Raw genomic sequence first — 18,974 nt, 5'->3', positions numbered from 1 at the left:
TTCTACTGTTTCTTTTGACTTTTCTGAGAGAATACATGTCATGGAAGAAAAATAGCCCCCAAATCTCAAAATTGATCAGTGCATTATTCACATTCTCTACTGTACATTGAAACATGAACCAGGGGCCTGATGAGGAAAATTAAAGAGAATATTCCGGTCTTTGTTCTCGGAGTGTGATTCTGGGTCAGAGCTGAGATTAACGGAGCAGAGAGATTACACCGATGACAAACGCTCTGAGGTCTGGGATTAACACAGATTAAGAGTAAAAAGGCTGCGGATCGATGACAATAGACCGGAGGAGAAGCTCTGACACATGTCTGAGGCTGAGCTGAGCCCGAACCTCCGACGACCTCTGACCTCTATCCACTCTGTCAGGGATCAGCAGAGTGGAAAGAAAAATGTTGCTCACGAGTCACGCTACAAAAACTGGCAATAAAACCAGATGAGTAGAGAACCAGTTAAACCAGAGACCAGAGATTTATGATCCCAGTCACAGAGAGAGAGAGAGTAAAGAGGAGGAGGAGGAGGAGGAGGAGGAGGTGCAGGTGCAGGTTCAACCACTAGAGGGCAGAACGAGGCAGGAGAACAGACTGTTTGGATCAGAGCAGCTTATAGTGATAATGGATCAATATGGATCATGATCTATGATCAGTTTCCTATTTTATCAGGTGATACGATAAGATTTGATTTGATCAAATTTAAAGGGATAGTTCAACATTTAGTCAGATCCTCCTCTGATCATAATCCCTATAGTCACAGCAGTAGGTTCATCACCTTTAATAATCGGTGCATATTGTTTTGAGATCGGTGGGGCAGAGACGTGAGCTGCTCAGTGAACAAACTCATCAAATACACAATCCAACAACTCCACAACGCTCTGGGGACAAGTTGTGACCTGCACATTCACCACGCTATGAGGTAATCGTGTAACATTACGACACATGAAGCAAATACTCTGAACTACTTTCTCTTTTGAAATCCCTCCGCCCAGCAGCAGCCGTGTCTGAAAGTAGTTCCGGCTGCATCTCCCTCTAAAACAACTCTGTGTGGTAACGTTGTGTTATTATCTCATAGCGTGGTGAATGTGCAGGTCACAACTTGTGGAGTTGGTGGATTGTGTATTTGATGAGTTTGATGAGGGACAGGGGACCTGTACCGTTCACTGAGCAGCTCACGTCTCTGCCCCGCCGATCTCAAAACAACATGCACCGATGATTAAAGATAATGAACCTACTGCTATGACTATAGGGATTATGGAGAGAGGAGGATCTGACTAAATGTTGAACGATCCCTTTAAGAAGAAATTTCCACTGCTAAAAAACATGGAGAGAGTGAGTTTCCAATGATTCAATTACAGAAACACATCACTTCCTGTTTATACAACTCACCTTGTATTTGATTAAGGATTAAAAATCAGCCTCTTTGCTGCGTATTTTTGGATTAGATTGAGTAAAAACAGAGAAAAAACAAAAGACTTTTGCAAAAAGAAACTAAGAATTTCAAAAACTACAGAGAGATAAACTGACTTTAAACCTAAACTGCTGAGTCAGCATCAGTTTAGCTGCAGATACAATGATCGTCATGTGGTTTCTAAGGGAACAGGTTCACTGTCACACCTCTACAAACAAGAGATTTTGTTCTTTAACTTTTACAAAGTGATTTCTGTTCATCACATTCAGATCAGTCGGTTGGTTACGAACAGGAAGTAGTTTTATTTTGTTAACATGAAGGTCAGTGACAGACGTTAACTGATCCTCTGGTCTACAGATCAATACGTTTCATTACTAATTATGGATCAGAACCAGCGAGCGGCGTGGAGATCAATGTTTTCACCAAGTCGACCCGCTCTCTCTCCGTCACTCTGGGTTTATTCAGGTCACTGGTTTTCTATTCTCATCTCTCTCTCTCTCTCTCTCTCTCTCTTTTTCCACTTGTCTTTGATCCATTAACGTTTTTTTTTCTTCTTTTTTTTCCACAGAGTCAGACGGAGGTCAAACGTTTTATCATCTGAAATTAACTAATTTCTTCTGTATCATAACAACAATGAATTTATTAAACTACATATAAGGGTCAGGGACAAATAAAAATTTGCTTTAAAAGCATCAGATTTTCTAAAATGTACATTTTGTATTCATGTTGGTTTTATGTCATAAAAAGTCAGACTGAATGTCCCTGAAAATGTCCAGTGGTGTAACCTCAAAATAATGAAAACTATTGAATATTATTATCCATCTACAGTGGATTTAAATTAACTCATAAAAAGTATACTTTCTTCTGAAAACATTAAATTGCTGTGCTTATTTACCTTTTAATACATCTTGGCAAAACTGAGGAGGACGTTTCCTGGAAATAAAAAGCTTTTTGGTCTAAATAATGTGAAAAAATGATGTCAAATTTGTACAGAAACACAGTTTTGACTTGCAAAAGTGAATTAACATTTATTCCACATTTGAGTTCAGATTTATTTTCCTGTATTTAGTCAGATTTTTATGAACACCACATTGTTACACCACTTTACACTGGACTGCATCACGTCACACATCCAGGATCTGCTTAGAATAACTTGACTAAAACTGTAATTACACTCAGTTTAATTAAATCTAAATATCTTTACAGTGTAAAGTTTTACAGTGTAAAGAGTGTGTGAGCCGTTACCTGGCGTGAGCAGCTCCTCGGTGCCGGTGTAGGACGAGAACACCTGGCCCATGAACTGCTGCTGCTGCTCCCTGTAGTTGTTCTGCAGGTAGTCCATCAGCATCACGTAGCCGGCCTGCTGCATCGTCATCACCTCGCAGAACATCTCCAGCTGACACGCGGTCACCATGACAACCACAACAACAACAACATGTTAGCAGGCTGATGTATAGGCTACACACTGCAAAAACTCAAAATCTTTCCAAGAATATTTGTCTTATTTCTTGTCAAAATGTCTCATTTCTAGTCAAAACTAATCTCTTTCCACTTAAAATAAGACTCATCACCTAAAAATTAACTTGTTTTTAGATCATTTTCACTTGTTTCAAACTAATTTTCACTTGAAATAAGTAGAAAAATCTGCCAGTGAAAGCAAGTTTTTTGTGCTTGTAATAAGAAAGAAAAACTTGCTCCACTATCTACTATGATTTCAAGTTAATATATGCTTGAAAGAAGTAAAACGTGTCAAAAAAGAAAGCTACTTTTTAATGTGATGAGTCTTATTTTAAGTAGAATGAGATTTGTTTTGACTAGAAATAAGACAAATGTTCTTGGTAAGATTTTGAGTTTTTGCAGTGCATTACAGTATATTAGAATAAAACTGAGAATAAATGAGGTTACTGTTTATTTACTGATTGATTTAGTTATTTTATATTAACTTATTACTTTATCTGTGTTGTATTGATGTAAAACTGATATTAGATTCTGTATTATTAACTTTAGGTGTGAGGTTTTTAATGACAAATTAAATTATTATCGGTCAACAAGAGGTGAGAGGTCAGCTGTTTTTACTTCTTCACACTCCTTTATGAACAGGCTGGCCAGTAGCCAGGGTTGATGGAGCATTGTAGTGTGCGAGTGTGTGTGAATGGGTGTCTGTGTGTCTCTACTGTACATTGTATCATGTTTATTTTTTTCTACAATGAACTTGTACTATGACTGAACTTATGTTTTGTATCTTTGTTGCAATATGGACCCCCTTGATAATGAGATAGCACATCTCAAGGGGCTATTCCTGTGAAATAAAGTTGAATAAAAGTCGAATATTATTGAGAAAAGCACAAGTTATCAAGTGTTTGACAATTTGCTTTACGCTTTTCATTGTGTTTCATGTAAAAAATAATAATAATATTAATATTAACAATAACCGATCATAACATTTCTGTCGTGTGATGAAGTTCAAATTCATCCATTCAATAATTCAGTTTGATCCAGTCCGAGTGTTAAAGTGTAAATAAAGACAGAAGAAACACAGAGCAGACAGAGGAGAAGCCAGGTGTCTGCTAAGTGGACGGGCGGAGGAGCCATGAATCACTGCGTAATGATCCTTTAACCTGCTCAGGTGAGTCACCTCCCCCCTCCTCCTCCTCCTCCTCCTCCTCCCTCCGGTTACACAACAACAACACAACATCATCATCATCATCATCCTCACACCTGTGCGGAGCTGAGTGAGAACCATTAAGATCGTTTCAGGCTCGTTAAAGTCACGACGCAAAAAAAAAACAAAAAAACAATGAAGCTGAAGTGAAGTGAGCAGGAATGTGGACCAGCTGGGACACGACACGGACGTCTGCAGAGACTCTGGACGTCCCGGGGTAGAGAGACAGAGAGGGAGGGGAGGAGGGGAGGAGGGGAGGAGGGGAGGAGGAGAGGGGGAGTAATGGTGAGGACGAAGCCTGCAGGACATTCCTTCCTGGAATATGAGGCTTTATGCACAGCTCCACTACTTCCTGAACTGGTGTGTCTGACCATTGTTGTGAGGTCAGACACACCTGGATTAGTCACTGGCACTTTATAGAACTCATGCTGACATGCACTTTATGTATATGTATGAATGTTCATATGATGTGAACCACTGTATAATTCTTTGTGGATTTCTCTGTCTGTTTGTTTATTACCTGCCAAGGGACTACGGGTGCAAATTAGCAGGCTGCTAACTCCGACGCATTTACATCTGTACACCCGTACTGATGTTCATTAATGTGTATTGTCCCTTCTAAATAAATAAAAAATAAAATAAAAAATCAGTTTGTCCAATAATGTAAGACAGGAAATAAAGGAGCTTGTTTAAGTTCAGGAAGTAGTGGAGCTGTACATACATAAAGCCTGTATGGGGCTTTTATTTTGAAACTTCTGCCGTTTTATTGGCTCGTTATAAATTCAGGGGAAGACAAGAGCTCAGAGCTTTTTGACCCTTTCTGATTCATAAACCTGTGTGTGTGTGTGTGTGTGTGTGTGTGTGTGAGAGGCCTCCTGCTTTATGACAGCTGTGTGTTCAGAGTCGATCTACCGCCGTCACACTGAAGCCTTTTAGTCAAAAACCTTTTGTGTGTCTGTGTTTGTGTGTGTTTCCACGTGGTTTTTCAAGTGTGTGTGTGTGTGTGTGTGTGTGTGCATGTGTGTGTGTGTGTGTGTGTGTGTGTCCGCATGTTTCAGCTAAATACCGTAGAGATCTTTTGTGAGCCAATATTTGTTTGATGTAATGACGGCCTCTGTATGGCTGTCAATCATGGTGTGGCCTGAGGGCAGTTACACACAAACACACACACACAGTCATACAAACACACACACACACACACACACACACACACACACACACACACACACACACACACACACACACACACACACACACACTGGCTTGTTGACAGCTGTGAGCCTCTCCCTCTCCCTGTGTCTCTAGACCTCTGGTATGATAATTCCTCCTTTCAGCTCCGTCGACATGTTTCTAAAAGCTTCTTGTTCACCGACGTTTCTCTGATTGTTTCTCTTCTCTTTTCTTTTCATGTCGGAGGAAAAACTCCAGAACGGAACCACATGGACCACACGGTCCGCAGCTGAGCACCACACACACACACCGCACAGACACACACACAGACACACACCTCACACACCGACACACACTGTAGTCTACCCTCGGCCATGAGGCTCTAGTTTGACAAACACTAAGTCTATGCAACATCTTATTTTGGTATTTTCCTGTCATGTGGTGTTTGACATATGTAAATGACCCCAAATATATAGTATATATTATATAATATACAAATGTCTTAGTCCCTCACAAATATGAAATGATTCTATCTTACAGTAATCCAACATATATTATGAGCCAGCTCTGATTCTTTAATGAAAAAAGTAAAAATGTTGACATCATCATCTTATATCTACAGTGGCGAAGGGACAAGATGGATCAATTGTTTTATCAGGTGATGGTGATTTGTATTAGTATTAGTGAAAATTGAAGTTACTGTAATAATGTGTAATGACAAGTCAAAACTAAAATACGATAAACAAGGATAAATGCATTGATGATTAATGAGTAATGAATGTGTCGACCTGTGTGATAAACTTGGTACTGAGATGGACAGTCCAGTCCATCGCTATGTCCAGTTTGTATATAGAGAGAGATGTAGGTATATATATAATACAAGGTATATAAACTTGATAAATCTTATAGATCTTATTTATTCTTCTCAGTTTAGTTTTTAAAAATCAATGTTTAAATTGTGTTATCTTGTTATCTTGCTCTCTTATGCAACTTACAATCTTTTAAATAGTGTAGGCAAAATAAGCTGCTGCTTCAGCCTATGGCTTCTCTGTTCAACTTGATAGTAATCCAAATTATATGTATGTATTATGTTAAAAAAGAAAAAAAGAGAAAGAAAGAAAGAAATTTGATCAAAAACCAAGCCAAAAGCCATCAGGTCTGGTGATGGACGCTCTGAAAGCTGCAGTTCCTCTCCTGACCACTAGAGTGAGTCTCCAGCAGTGAGTCAGTCTCCTTTAACTTGTTTACAGCAGAAATAAAACATGTTTACAGCCTGGTTTGGTCTCTACTGCTCACTTCCTGTTTATTTTTCTTGAAGTGTAAACAGGTGAGCTCAGTAAAGTGTTCAACAAAATCTGGATCTGTACTAAAGGTACGATACGGAAACAGGTTTGGTCACTTACAGATAATTTCTTCCTTCATCAGAACTGTTAATTAAACTAATCCTTTTTTCTTTTTCTTTTTTTTTTAAGTTTGACCAAAGCTGAAGGTTCTGCATAGCTGAAGTTGTTTCACTTTTAGCTTGGTATGTATCCAACTCTCTGCTCTGCACACGCCCCAGTCTGTTTGGCTGGGAGTCTAAAAATATCTGGGCAACGTCTCTGAGTCCACGTCGTCCATCTTTGCAAACAGTGTTTGGTGTCAACACAACAAACGCCTCATTCACACTTGAACATTTTACATCTGATTTTCAGCAGAAAAGGAAGTTATAATTTTCCATAAACAGAGAAATAAATTGACTCTAAACCAAAAACTCAGACAACAACGATGTTTGATGAAATCTAAGACAACACTGCAGATTACAGACTTAAAGGGATACAGCAACATTTTTTTTTTTACGTGTCTTGCCTCACTCCCGACTCCATGACCAGCAGATAGACGCCATCCTTTCGACTGTGCGTGCAAGAAACAAGGGAGATAGAGCCGTATCGCCCGTAATTAGCTTAGCTCAAACGCTGCAAGTGTATGGGTAGTGTTAGCCTGCCTCCACCTAAAGTCGCTAATTAGCTTAGCTCAAACACTGGAAGTGTATGGGTAGTGTTAGCCTGCCTCCACCTAAAGTCATCAGAGAAACTCTTCAGCAACTCTAAACGGAAACCGGCGGGCCGATCTTCGTCCCAGAGCTGACAAAACTCTCCGCTAAGGCATCTTGAGCGGTCACATGCCGCTAACGGGACGAGATCGGTCAAAACGGAGGGTTCAAGCAAAGACGCTTTATTTTGGTTCAAGCTAGCTACATCGAGGGTTGGTTAGCTTCCTATTTCAAAGTAAAACCACAAATTCTATCGTCATGGTTTTCTGTACGTAAAGGGCAACGGGTGTTTTATTTTGTGAAAGTCACCGGAAGTGCGTTGGTCACAACGGCTAGCTTGAGTAGCGCCGAATTCGTCCGAACAAAATTGTAAACAGCTGGTATTTAGACAAATTAACGACACACTGCTGATCTAAACGGCTACTTTCTCACTTAAACATGTTTGAAATGTTGATAAAGTGATATATTTACAGAGTTTTGAGCTAAAATAAAATCAGCTTCTGACTGCTGATTTCGGCTCGGGTAGGAGGCAGGCTAACACTACCCATACACTTCCAGTGTTTGAGCTAAGCTAATTAGCGACTTTAGGTGGAGGCAGGCTAACACTACCCATACACTTCCAGCGTTTGAGCTAAGCTAATTAGCGACTTTAGGTGGAGGCAGGCTAACACTACCCATACACTTCCAGCGTTTGAGCTAAGCTAATTAGCGACTTTAGGTGGAGGCAGGCTAACACGACCTATACACTTCCAGCGTTTGAGCTAAGCTAATTAGCGACTTTAGGTGGAGGCAGGCTAACACTACCCATACACTTCCAGCGTTTGAGCTAAGCTAATTACGGGCGATACGGCTCTATCTCCCTCGTTAGGCCTACTGCACGCACAGTCGAAACGCCAAAACGCTCCAACACAGGTCAACTGAACCTTCTCACCTGTTCGTCGGAGACGGTCGCCGTGCTCTTGAAGACGATCCACTCCACGACCTCGCTGCAGGGCGGCGTGGTCAGAGAGCCGTTGTAGATGAAGTATTTGTCCGTGGAGTTGGGCAGGAGACCTCGGAGGGTGAAGGGTGAAACCTCGGCGCTCTTTCCTGGACCGCAGAGGAGAGGAGAGAACGTCACAGCAACGTCACAACGTCACACAGGGAACAGATGGGAAGAAGAGGAAGAAGCTGCTGTACCGTATCTGCTCACGCTGAGGATGCTGTCCACAATGGACGCGTAGTTGGCGTTGTCTTCAGTGGTCGTCTGGGAAGAGAAAACCAAACAGACCTGACTGTGAATACTGTATATGAAAGTCATTACTTGAACAAAACATGACATTTAAATCAACTTCACTGGAGTCAAAAAGCTTTTAATTAAAACTTTGAAACCATTTTTAATGCCCCATAAAATATACATTAACTCAAAAAGTCAAAAAGTATAATGAAACATTTTAGGACATTAATCTATTATTTGACCACATTTTTCCAACAAATTCCAATAATTCTAATGATGATATAGGCCTAAGTTACTGTAAAGGGATAGTTCAACATTTTTGGCAAATTGGCCCATTGCCATAATCCCTATAGTCATAGCAGTAGAGAGCTGCGAGCTGCTCAGAGCTACGCTACAGAGACAGAGTTGTTTTAGAGGTAAATTCATGTAAAACCGCTGATGCGCGTTGCCTTCAGGGGCAGTTTTTCATCAAGCAGTCTCTGCATTTCCCTCTAAAACAACTCTGTCTGGTAACGTTGTGTTATTATCTCATAGCGTGGTGAATGTTCAGGTCACAACTTGTCCACCAGAGCGTTGTGGAGTTGTTGGATTGTGTATTTGATGAGTTTGATGAGGGGAAACCAAGAAATCCCATGAGCCTCCGTGACGTAGCTCTGAGCAGCTCACGGCTCTGCTCCGCCGTTCTAAAAACAGCTTGCACCGACAATTAAAGGTAACGAATCTACCGCTATGACTATAGGGATTATGGCAATGGGCCAATTTGCCAAAATGTTGAACTATCCCTTTAATACATCAATATAATGCTTTAATGGTTTAATTTTATACTTTTTAAGACTTTCAAACGCCTGCACACAACCTGAATCTTTTAGGTCGGTCTGTTTGGTTATTCATGTTCCTTGCTTACTGTTCTCTAAACTACTTTAAATCTTCTGACATGAGTCTTCGACTGTACAGGAACACCTGGTTGTTGGAGTCACTGTGTTTGAGGAAGTTGTGTTTACTGAGTCTTGTGGATTCCTTTTGTCGGCTCTTTAAAGGTACAATGACAGGCTGGATTGGATTTAATAAACATGTTTCTTTGGAACAATAACAGACCCAATGCCAGACCCAAAACACTTAAAAGTGGGCGTTTCACCAAGAACCAGTCTGACAGGAGTTCACCTCAGTCTGTGAGAGCTCTCTCCGTGCCATCACGTCTCCACACATGGTGAGAGTTAAAGCAACACCTGAAGCGTTCAGCTAAATAAACGTGAAACGACGGCTTGTTTGTGTTATCTGAGTCTCAAAGTAGAGAGAGCAGTGGGAAAACAGCGTGATTAAAGCCCCCGGCCAGGCCCAAACCCCTGCATCTGTCAGGAAACATCACCAACAAAACCACTGGACAAACCTCAACATGAATCTTGGAAAAGTCCAAACGATTGCTCAGTTACCTGCTGAGGCGGCTGGCACGGCACAAAGACAAAAGATTCACCACTATTTTCTGCTGTGTTTGGTTGGTAGTTTTCCCACCCTGATCTCCACCCAACCTGAAGCCTAAACACACACACACACTCACACTCACACACAGCCTGCAGCGTCACATCAGACATCCTTCAGAGTTTCGTTCCAACGTGGCCTCTGTCGGCTCTAACACGCCAACACGGCCGGAGGCAACGCGACTGCACCAAAGCAGAAAAAGGGAAGAGAAACGCCTGCACGACGCTCCGTACGAACCCTGGCACCGAGCGCCAAACACAGACGAGCATCCTGAGCCAGAAACATGAATCAATCCACCGACACACTGAGGCTTCAGCACCGTGTTGTACAGGTGGTCTCTGATTCACTCCAACTTCCCTCACCTTCAACGAGAAGCCGTCGATAAAGTCACGTTCTGCCAACTTTTACAATTTCAGGTGAGCTTCACATCAACCAGCACCAGAGACTGAGTTTATGTAGGCCTATCAGAGCTGGTATGAAGCCAAAACCCTGTTAGCCTCCCTGTTAGCATTCAGCACAACAACAGTCGTTCCACACAACTCAGAGAGTGAGATTTCACAGTGTTGAAGTTACTATTCTTAGTTAATGATATAGACATCTGCATGTGCAATTGTGTGCTATGGGCATAGTGCAATTCAATTCAATCCTGCACTTATGCACTTGTCACTTAAGCAAACAGCATTTTAGCACATAGCACTTCAATCAGCATTCTAGCACTTTAACTTTTCTGTAATCTTTTGGTCCCCTGGCCAATTAACTGTTGGTCTATGTTGTTTGTTTCGTGTGTTGTCAAGTGTATCATGGCACATTGTTTTATGTTTTAGTCCTGCCTCTTGTACTATTTATCGTCATTGTTTTTATGTCTAACATCAACCTGCCAATGGGACTGGGGATGGAAATTTGCCATTTGGCTACAATCCCACATAATTACATACGTATATCTACGGTTCCCATTTTAAAAAATGAATAAATCTGAAATCTGATACAGTCTGATTTGCGATTACTGAGAATTGAGTTTGGTCAGTTACATAAAGCTGTAATATTAGCCTAACCCTAACCCTAACGGCTTAAATTAGAAGTCTGGTGCAGCTATAATGACAAGTTTAGCAACAGCATGTTCGGCCAGTTCAGCTGTTACAATGGTTCAAGTCACTTGAGCAAGTAAAACAGTGTAGTTTGGGTTAACTTTAGTTAGTGTTAGCTAATTATTGTAACAACTAATTGTTTAATTAGCAGCACATACTCGTTTTCGCTAATGCTGCGTTCCAGGCAGGCTTTTGAAACCGTAAATTACAGCTTCAAGTCACAACTTACGACTTTGTAGCGTTCCAGGCAACCCACTCGTGTTTTTCCGACCTGTTTTACCTGTGAAAGTCACTATAACGGCCACTCGTAACTTCTGACCCGTGAACTTGTACCAGATCGAACTAGTACCACTTCACGGTCGGAAAAATACGAGTTTCCTTGAACGCACCATAACAGTCCTCGTCCCTACGTCACCACATTCACGGCGTCCCTTGGCTGCACACACAGCCCTGCATGCCGTTCTCTCTCCTCATTGGATAAAAACTGTAGGATACGATAAATGTTTTCTCCTCGATTCAGAGCAGAGCAGAGGGACTGAGAGACCCGTGTTTCAGACCAAACACTCTATGTAAGTGATTGCTGTCGGAAGAAATAACTATTTAAGACTTATATTAACACAATTTATACCATGGTCTGGGTGAATCCTCGATTCTGATTGGCTGCTGGGTGTCCATTAAAAAGTGATAATGGACACCCATAAAGATGTTCCGGTAAAATAGCCTGATTACGTTCTAAATATTACTGCGCTGGCTCAAACGCTTGTTAGTAACCACGGCAACGGACACTCGGACCAAAACAACTTTTTTTCAGCGCATCACGGCACTGGAGTCTGTAAACACACCAGCGGTAAGAAGTGCACTGGACCTCTGAAAAACTTTGTGTCACGTAACATTTAAGCCGTCACCTCACCTCCCTTCACTGATCATCTACCAGGCTGTGGCAGAGTCACTGGCTGCACGCCGCTGCGGTCACAGTGTCCCTCTTTTTTTTCTTTGATCGCCGACGAGAGTTATTAAATAGTCCGCTCAGCCGCTTATGTTAAAGACGAGTCGAGTCGACGTATGATTTTAACGGTAAAAATAACATTAAATCATGACTGACTTATTTAATATGTATTTTTCTCGTAAGTGACCATGGTATAAGCGGGATAATGCCCTTCGAGGTGTCCATTATCAGAAATTAATGGACTTCGCGGAAGCAACCGTCCTCCGCTTCGCGTCGGACGGTTCACGCCTCCGCGTCGTCCATTAATTTCTGATAATGGACACCTCGTCGGGCATTATCCCTTACATATATCACTTACTTCTGCTTTAATGAACAATACAACACATAATTTGGTCTGGGACAAGTAACAGTTAGTGCTGGATTTGAATTAAAGGCCATAATCATATGCAAGAACAGAGAAATGTGTTTGTTATCTCAAGGCAGCAAGAACAAGACTAGAACCCAAACCAGGGCTGCAAAAAAAGAATGACATCTTCCTTGCTGTCCTCGCAAAGAGAACTAATTTCTCTGTTCTTGGAGTCGTATGTACAGGCCTTTAGTAAAGCTGTAAGAATGGTCTAATTTAGCGGCTAAACAGTCTAGATAAGCTAATGGACAGTCTAGTAACTGAAACAGGTTGGGTCAATTCAGCTGTTCAGCTCAAGCTCGATTAAAATCGTACAGTAGCTGCTCCTTTGGGATAACGAACCGTTAAGTTAGTTATTACGTTAGTAGCGACACAGTGTGTTTGAGCAGCGGTCCCCAACCTTTTTGACAACCTTTTTATCTCCGCGGACCGGTCACCGGTGGAAGATTTTACCGCGGCCCGGGGGGGGGGGGGCGGTCGTTCTCTTCGGGGGCGGGGGCGGGGGGTAGCGTAGGCTACGTTCTCCTGTTTACATTACATGTAGGCTACTGTATAAACAGGACTACACGTTCACATAGCCTAGTTTTCTCTTACGTTTACGTTCTTTGTTACAACTCACCATAATATAGTATCACAATAATAATGTCAGTCATCTGGGGGTGATGCTCCGTCATCTCGGTTCCTGTCTACTCTGTCATCTCGTTTTGCTGCTGAAGCTGCAGAAAACTCCGTTTCACAAACATAATATGTTTGTAATGGAAGCAGGTTTTCAGTGCTTTTGTGGCGATCTCAGGATATTCTGCTTAAATCCAGAACGCAGGGAGAGAAGTTTTCTGTGAAGTGATGAAGCGGCAGAGAGCCGGCTGGGTCCCGCGCACACACATTGCGGAGCTTGGAGCATGTGAATCACCTGTTGCAATGAACCCGTAATTTAAACAGGACTCGTGCTTTTTCTTTTAGAACAGCTTTCTTCTTGTTGGAAAGCGTCGGGTCTTCTGTCGTCTCATTGTTGAGTTTTTCCCGGCCCGGCGACGTGTGTTTTTCACTCTTTTACGTTTGTGCCTGCCTGTCAATTGCCTGTCATTTGCCTGTCAATTGCGCAGCACTGGGAAGATGCACAAACGGAAGTGGCAACATTTTCAAAATAAAACGACCGGAAGTGTGAAATAGACAAAACAAATGATTTTTTTTTTTTTTTTTTAATTTTCATTTCATCTTTCTGCGGCCCGGTACCAAATGATCCACGGACCGGTACCGGTCCGCGGCCCGGTGGTTGGGGACCACTGTGTTTGAGGACAGCTAATGGGCAGTTAAGCAACTGAAACTGTGTTAACTAATGAGTCAGTGGAAGTTGGTTCATTAGCTAAAAACCTTTTATTCTACTAAACTTGAACTTGTTCACACCCTTTCCTCTGTTAGTTTATTCATCTCTCCAATGTTTTATGAGTTGAATGGATTACTGTGTTTTAATCACCATTTTAACGACAGAAGAGCCTGATGCCTTGACAAATGACACACACACACACACACATTATAATTATAACACACACCTCAAACAGCACAGCGAGCGCCGTGATTCTGCCTCCGGCCTTGATGGTTTCATCTAATGAGTCAAAGCGATGGGCTTCATAACAGTAGATCTGCATCTGTGGGTGAAAACAGAAATATGTTCAACCAGACAAAGAGCGAGTCCAGTCATGTGAAGACACCGTGTGTGTTCAGCCTCAGCTCCGTCAGCAACACGTCGTCGTCCTTCTCCGACTGAACATTAATGACTGAAGGTCAGAGTGAAGCCTGTAAACATTAATTAGTGGGGTAAAAATAACTGAGCGTTAAAATACAAACAGCCATGGAGCAGCAGATTATTAACACTGTTTTAATACACTTCATTTATTAGATTTTTAATTGGTCTTCGGGTAATTTTGGTTGGGTTTTGTTCTTCTCTTTTAATTAATTTTCAGCAGCAAAAAAGACATACAAATCTACATGCCACACCAGTAAACTGTACATTCTGATTGGTTTTTAATTGAGGATTAAAGAATCCAATCAATCAGTCGAGAAAATAACAAAGAGATTATTCAATGAGAAAATAATCATAAAATACATTTAAAAAGATATACCAAACATAAATATTAACACATGAATAATAATAATTATAGTTTATAGTTATTTCGGACATGTTAAAAGAAATAAATCATAATACAGTAATGGACAGACATAACAAATAAAGACTTTGCAAGGACAACACATGAACAAAAATAAAATAAAATAATTGAAAATAAAGATTATTCAATAATTCATATCCGAAAAGGAGTGGGAAGAAGTAAAACTTATTTACTCCCACCCCTTATTCATAAATTATCTATCAAGCTATCTAGTCATTATAGTCTATACCAGTGGTTCTCAACCTTTTTTTTTTTTTTTTTTTACATCAAGGACCCCTAAATTGACACAAATTAGCCAACGGACCCCCATTGGACAAAATTTTCAAGCAAACCAGAAATACACAAATATTTGTTCTGAGACTGAAGAACCTTTTTTGTACATTCAAATTAGGGCCAATGGTGTGAAATTTTTGGAAACATTATAGAGAAATTTCTGGGAAAAAAGTGGTACAATTTCTCCAGAAACGTTTAAACATTTGTAGGAAGAAAAAATTAATAGGTAAAAAGAGGTTAAAAAAAATTCTCAAAAAAAAAGTTAAAAAAAAAAAAAAAAAAAGTTAAAGATTTTCTACAAAAAAAGTGGAAAAATTCTCAAAAAAAAAACAAACAAACAAAAAAAAACAATAATAATAATAAAAATTCTCAAAAAAAAAAAAGTGGTAGAATTTCCAGAAAAAGTTGGGGACCCCCTTTAACCCTCTCAAGGACCCCTGGGGGTCCCCGGACCCCACGTTGAGAACCACTGGTCTATACAATAATTAGTGTATCTTATTATTATTATATGGTATATTTCACCTCCAGAGGGTATTTGACTCCGTCCAGACTGTGCTCGGAGCCATCTGAAGAAGCGTTGCAGCGCCCCCAGTGGAAGGTGATCCGCCCCACCTTGAACTTGGACCTGAGGCCTCCTCCGCTGACGTAAAACTCTCCATCCACATCCACCGCCACTGAGAAGAGACACACACACACACACATAAGAATATAAACACACACACTGCAAAAACTCAAAATCTTTCCAAGAATATTTGTCTTATTTCTTGTCAAAATGTCTCAACTTGTCAAAACTAAAATCTTTCCACTTAAAATAAGACTCATCACCTAAAAATCAACTTGTTTTTGAATAATTTTCACTTGTTTCAAACTAATTTTCACTTGAAATAAGTAGAAAAATCTGCCAGTGAAAGCAAGTTTTTTGTGCTTGTAATAAGAAAGAAAAACTTGCTCCACTATCAGATTATTTCAAGTGAAAATCTGCTTGAAAGAAGTAAAAAAGTGTCTAAAAACAAGCTACTTTTTATGTGATGAGTCTTATTTTAAGTATAATGAGATTTGTTTTGACTAGAAATAAAACAAATATTCTTGGTAAGATTTTGAGTTTTTGCAGTGCAAGTGATGCTGCTTTATATTTCTTTATTTGCCGTCTGCAAACAAACTTTCTCACCCAGAACAAATCGTGTCGAAGCTTCTTTTAATAAAGCCTTGAAGCCTCGACCGCAACACGACCAAGACCTCTCACTGGATTTGAGGGATTATAAAATGTACAGAAGATCAAAAGCCGAGAGCTTCTGCACCACATAATACTCCACCACCAACACCGTTATCGGCCCGTCAGACAATGACTCAGTGGATGAGGAGATCTTCTTCAGGTTGGTCTTTGTGCGACGTGACAAAAGCTCCTTCCCTGGAGGGTCGAAACCGTCTTTGATGGCCTAATAACCGCGGAGCGTTAAACAGTCCTTTAATCTTCCGTGCTGTGCTGTGCTGTACTGTACATCTCAGCCCACCCTCCTCTTAACACACAGGCCATGTGACTATTGTTTCGTGGGGATAATAGATATTTTTCATGTGAATGCACTGATGAAATCCAGTATTTGCAGAGTCATTAGGCGGCTGAACCCTGCAGCTCTGCACGCTTTGAGGGCCGTGTTTGCTTTAGGAAGGTTTTTATTCTCTTATTACACTTTGATCTGTGTGCGGTTGGCCTCATCCATGTCCTCTTTTGTCGGCCTGTGGTCTGCGCTTGTCTTGTTGTTCCACCATGTTCTCTTTTAACCCCCGTGTGAAATCTAATTTCCCCTCGAGGGAGGGCAAATATTGACTCAACTTGTCACTGATTCACTCGTGTTGAAAAGTTTGTTTGCTGCCGTATCAAAAGCACGAAGCGATCCATACGCTGCAACCATCGCCTCTTCTTTTTTTTCTCAAAATCCGAAATCTTCCACTCGTAGCCGAGTATGCTGCTCTGGGAGCTTTGTGAGGCCGGTGTATGGGAAGGCAGTCAGCGCCTTGAACCTACACTGGGCCCATTTGTGCGCTCATAAAAACAGGTTTAAGTACTGTCGGCCTGAACCGTGCTCAGATTGTCCACCAAACATCTCCATTAATAAAAGCCTTTGGTGCAGCTGGCGGCCGAACAACAACTACAACAGAGTGCTTCTTATTTCGCTGAGAGTCCCGTTGCTAAGAAGCGCTGGACCCGTCTGTTTGGAGCTTTTTGAAAGGCGAGCCGGGATCCCTCTTGTCTACAATTTCACTTAACAATTACCTTGAATGCACACTGTTGGTTATTGTGTTTCACACCACTTAGAGAGAGGAAATATATAAAAGACTCTCAATCTTGTCGAATGAGAAACCGGTAACTGTATCCTTTACAATGGGACTGTACTGCTGCTGGATGAGAAAAGCTGCTATCGCCCAGCAGCATCTAACTGGGTCAAAATATCATGAGGACAGAAGGCAAAGGGGGGAGGAAGTGTCACGGTTTGATTGATGGAGGGTGGAGCTGATGGTTCTCACTTTAACCACCTATATAAAAGTTTAATATATGTCATATGTCACCTGTAAAGACATATACCCTCTATCCTCTGGATATATGAACAGTTTTAAGTTCATATATGAAAATACCCATTGTAACATGTGCACATTTATCAAAAAATATCCATTATGATCAACTTTTATTATACTTAACATAAAAAGAAAAGTCAAATCGCTGAGTACTTGTAGCCAACATGTTCTTTTAGCTCCACTTTTGGTCTCCACCACCTCCTGAGGGAAATCTCTGGTTCTTTAGCTGCCAAATCTTCAAGTAAGTGGAAAATCAAGTTCCCCTCATCACTGTGGAGCATGTTATTGTATATTGTTTATTGCTTATTTCAATCCAGAGTCTTTGGGTGTATTCAGACCTGGCTCGTTTCAAGCATTTGTTCTGAAACATGGAGCGTTTAAAGGGATAGTTCAACATTTTGGCAAATTGGCCCATTGCCATAACCCCTATAGTCATAGCAGTAGGTTCATTACCTTTAATTGTCGGTGCAAGCAATTTTTTAGAACGGCGGAGCAGAGCCGCGAGCTGCTCAGAGCTACGCTACGGAGGCTCATGGGATTTCTTGGTTTCCCTCATCAAACTCATCAAATGAGCATTTTTAAGAAAGAACTCAAAACCTATCTTTTTAGACAGGCCTTCAACTGATGTTGACGTTGTGGGGTCTCTGTAAAGTTTTCCTGAAATTGTGCTGTTATGTATTTTTTTGTTGTTGTTGTGATCACTGTACTGTATTTTATTGCATTTTATCCTTGCTGTAAAGCACTTTGTGATTTTATCTATGAAAAGTGCTATATAAATTAAAATTACTTACTTACTTACTTAAATACACAATCCAACAACTCCACAACGCTCTGGTGGACAAGTTGTGACCTGCACATTCACCACGCTATGAGATAGTAACAGAACGTTACCACACAGAGTTGTTTTAGAGGGAAATACAGAGACTGCTTGATGAAAAACTGTCCCTGAAGGCAACACGCATCAGCGGTTTTGCATGAATTTACCTCTAAAACAACCTTTTTCCAGGTAAGACTTTTGACCAATTAGAGAACAGTTGGTTTGCACGCATTTGGACAGCCCAGACGACCCAAAAGAAAAATGCAACAACTGTATTCTTTTATCCCCTGAATCGGATCAAAACAAACGAGCCCCAGGGTCTGACTACACCCTTATGATCTTGAAAACACCAACGTAACGGGGGATGGTTCTCACCGGTCTTGCCGTCGTTCTTGATGGTCGTCCGGTCGGTCGTCAGGTTCTCCCAGCCGTCGAACTGCAGCTTCTGGTACTGCAGCTTCACCTGGGCCAGGCTCTCCTCGATGTTGATGGGAGACTGTTTGGCGTTGCTGCAGGACGGAAACTTCTTGGCCCAGTTGTTTTGGTTCAGTGTTCCTAAGCAAACAGAAACAGGAAGCGTTACCTTCACTGATAAACAAAACAATGAGAATATGATGCAATTCAACAGCAAACTGAAGCATCCAATGTGGTCATGAAACACCTCTCTGAAACACGATCTGAACAAACTAAAGGAAATCCTCATTGCAGAGTTGCAGCCATTATGAAAACTACTTCAGATGCAGCC

General features: G+C 41.1%; 1 protein-coding gene across 1 annotated transcript in view; it reads right to left on the bottom strand.

The window, feature by feature from the left end:
• Positions 1–18,974, bottom strand: part of ptprz1a (protein tyrosine phosphatase receptor type Z1a) — a 113,608-nt gene that overhangs the window by 46,338 nt on the left and 48,296 nt on the right. Inside the window, exons 3-8 of the mRNA XM_083973425.1 lie at positions 18,605–18,784; positions 15,364–15,515; positions 13,954–14,049; positions 8,454–8,520; positions 8,206–8,363; positions 2,656–2,806 (exon numbers count right to left, since the gene is read on the bottom strand). Of these exons, the coding sequence (XP_083829551.1) occupies positions 2,656–2,806; positions 8,206–8,363; positions 8,454–8,520; positions 13,954–14,049; positions 15,364–15,515; positions 18,605–18,784 (804 nt within the window). The remainder of the gene's footprint in view (positions 1–2,655; positions 2,807–8,205; positions 8,364–8,453; positions 8,521–13,953; positions 14,050–15,363; positions 15,516–18,604; positions 18,785–18,974) is intronic.

The sequence above is a fragment of the Trachurus trachurus genome (genome assembly GCF_905171665.1).
Source record: "Trachurus trachurus genome assembly, chromosome: 6".
Taxonomy (NCBI): domain Eukaryota; kingdom Metazoa; phylum Chordata; class Actinopteri; order Carangiformes; family Carangidae; genus Trachurus; species Trachurus trachurus.
Note: the sequence above shows the minus strand (reverse complement) of the source record. Positions and strands in the feature narration are given on the sequence as shown.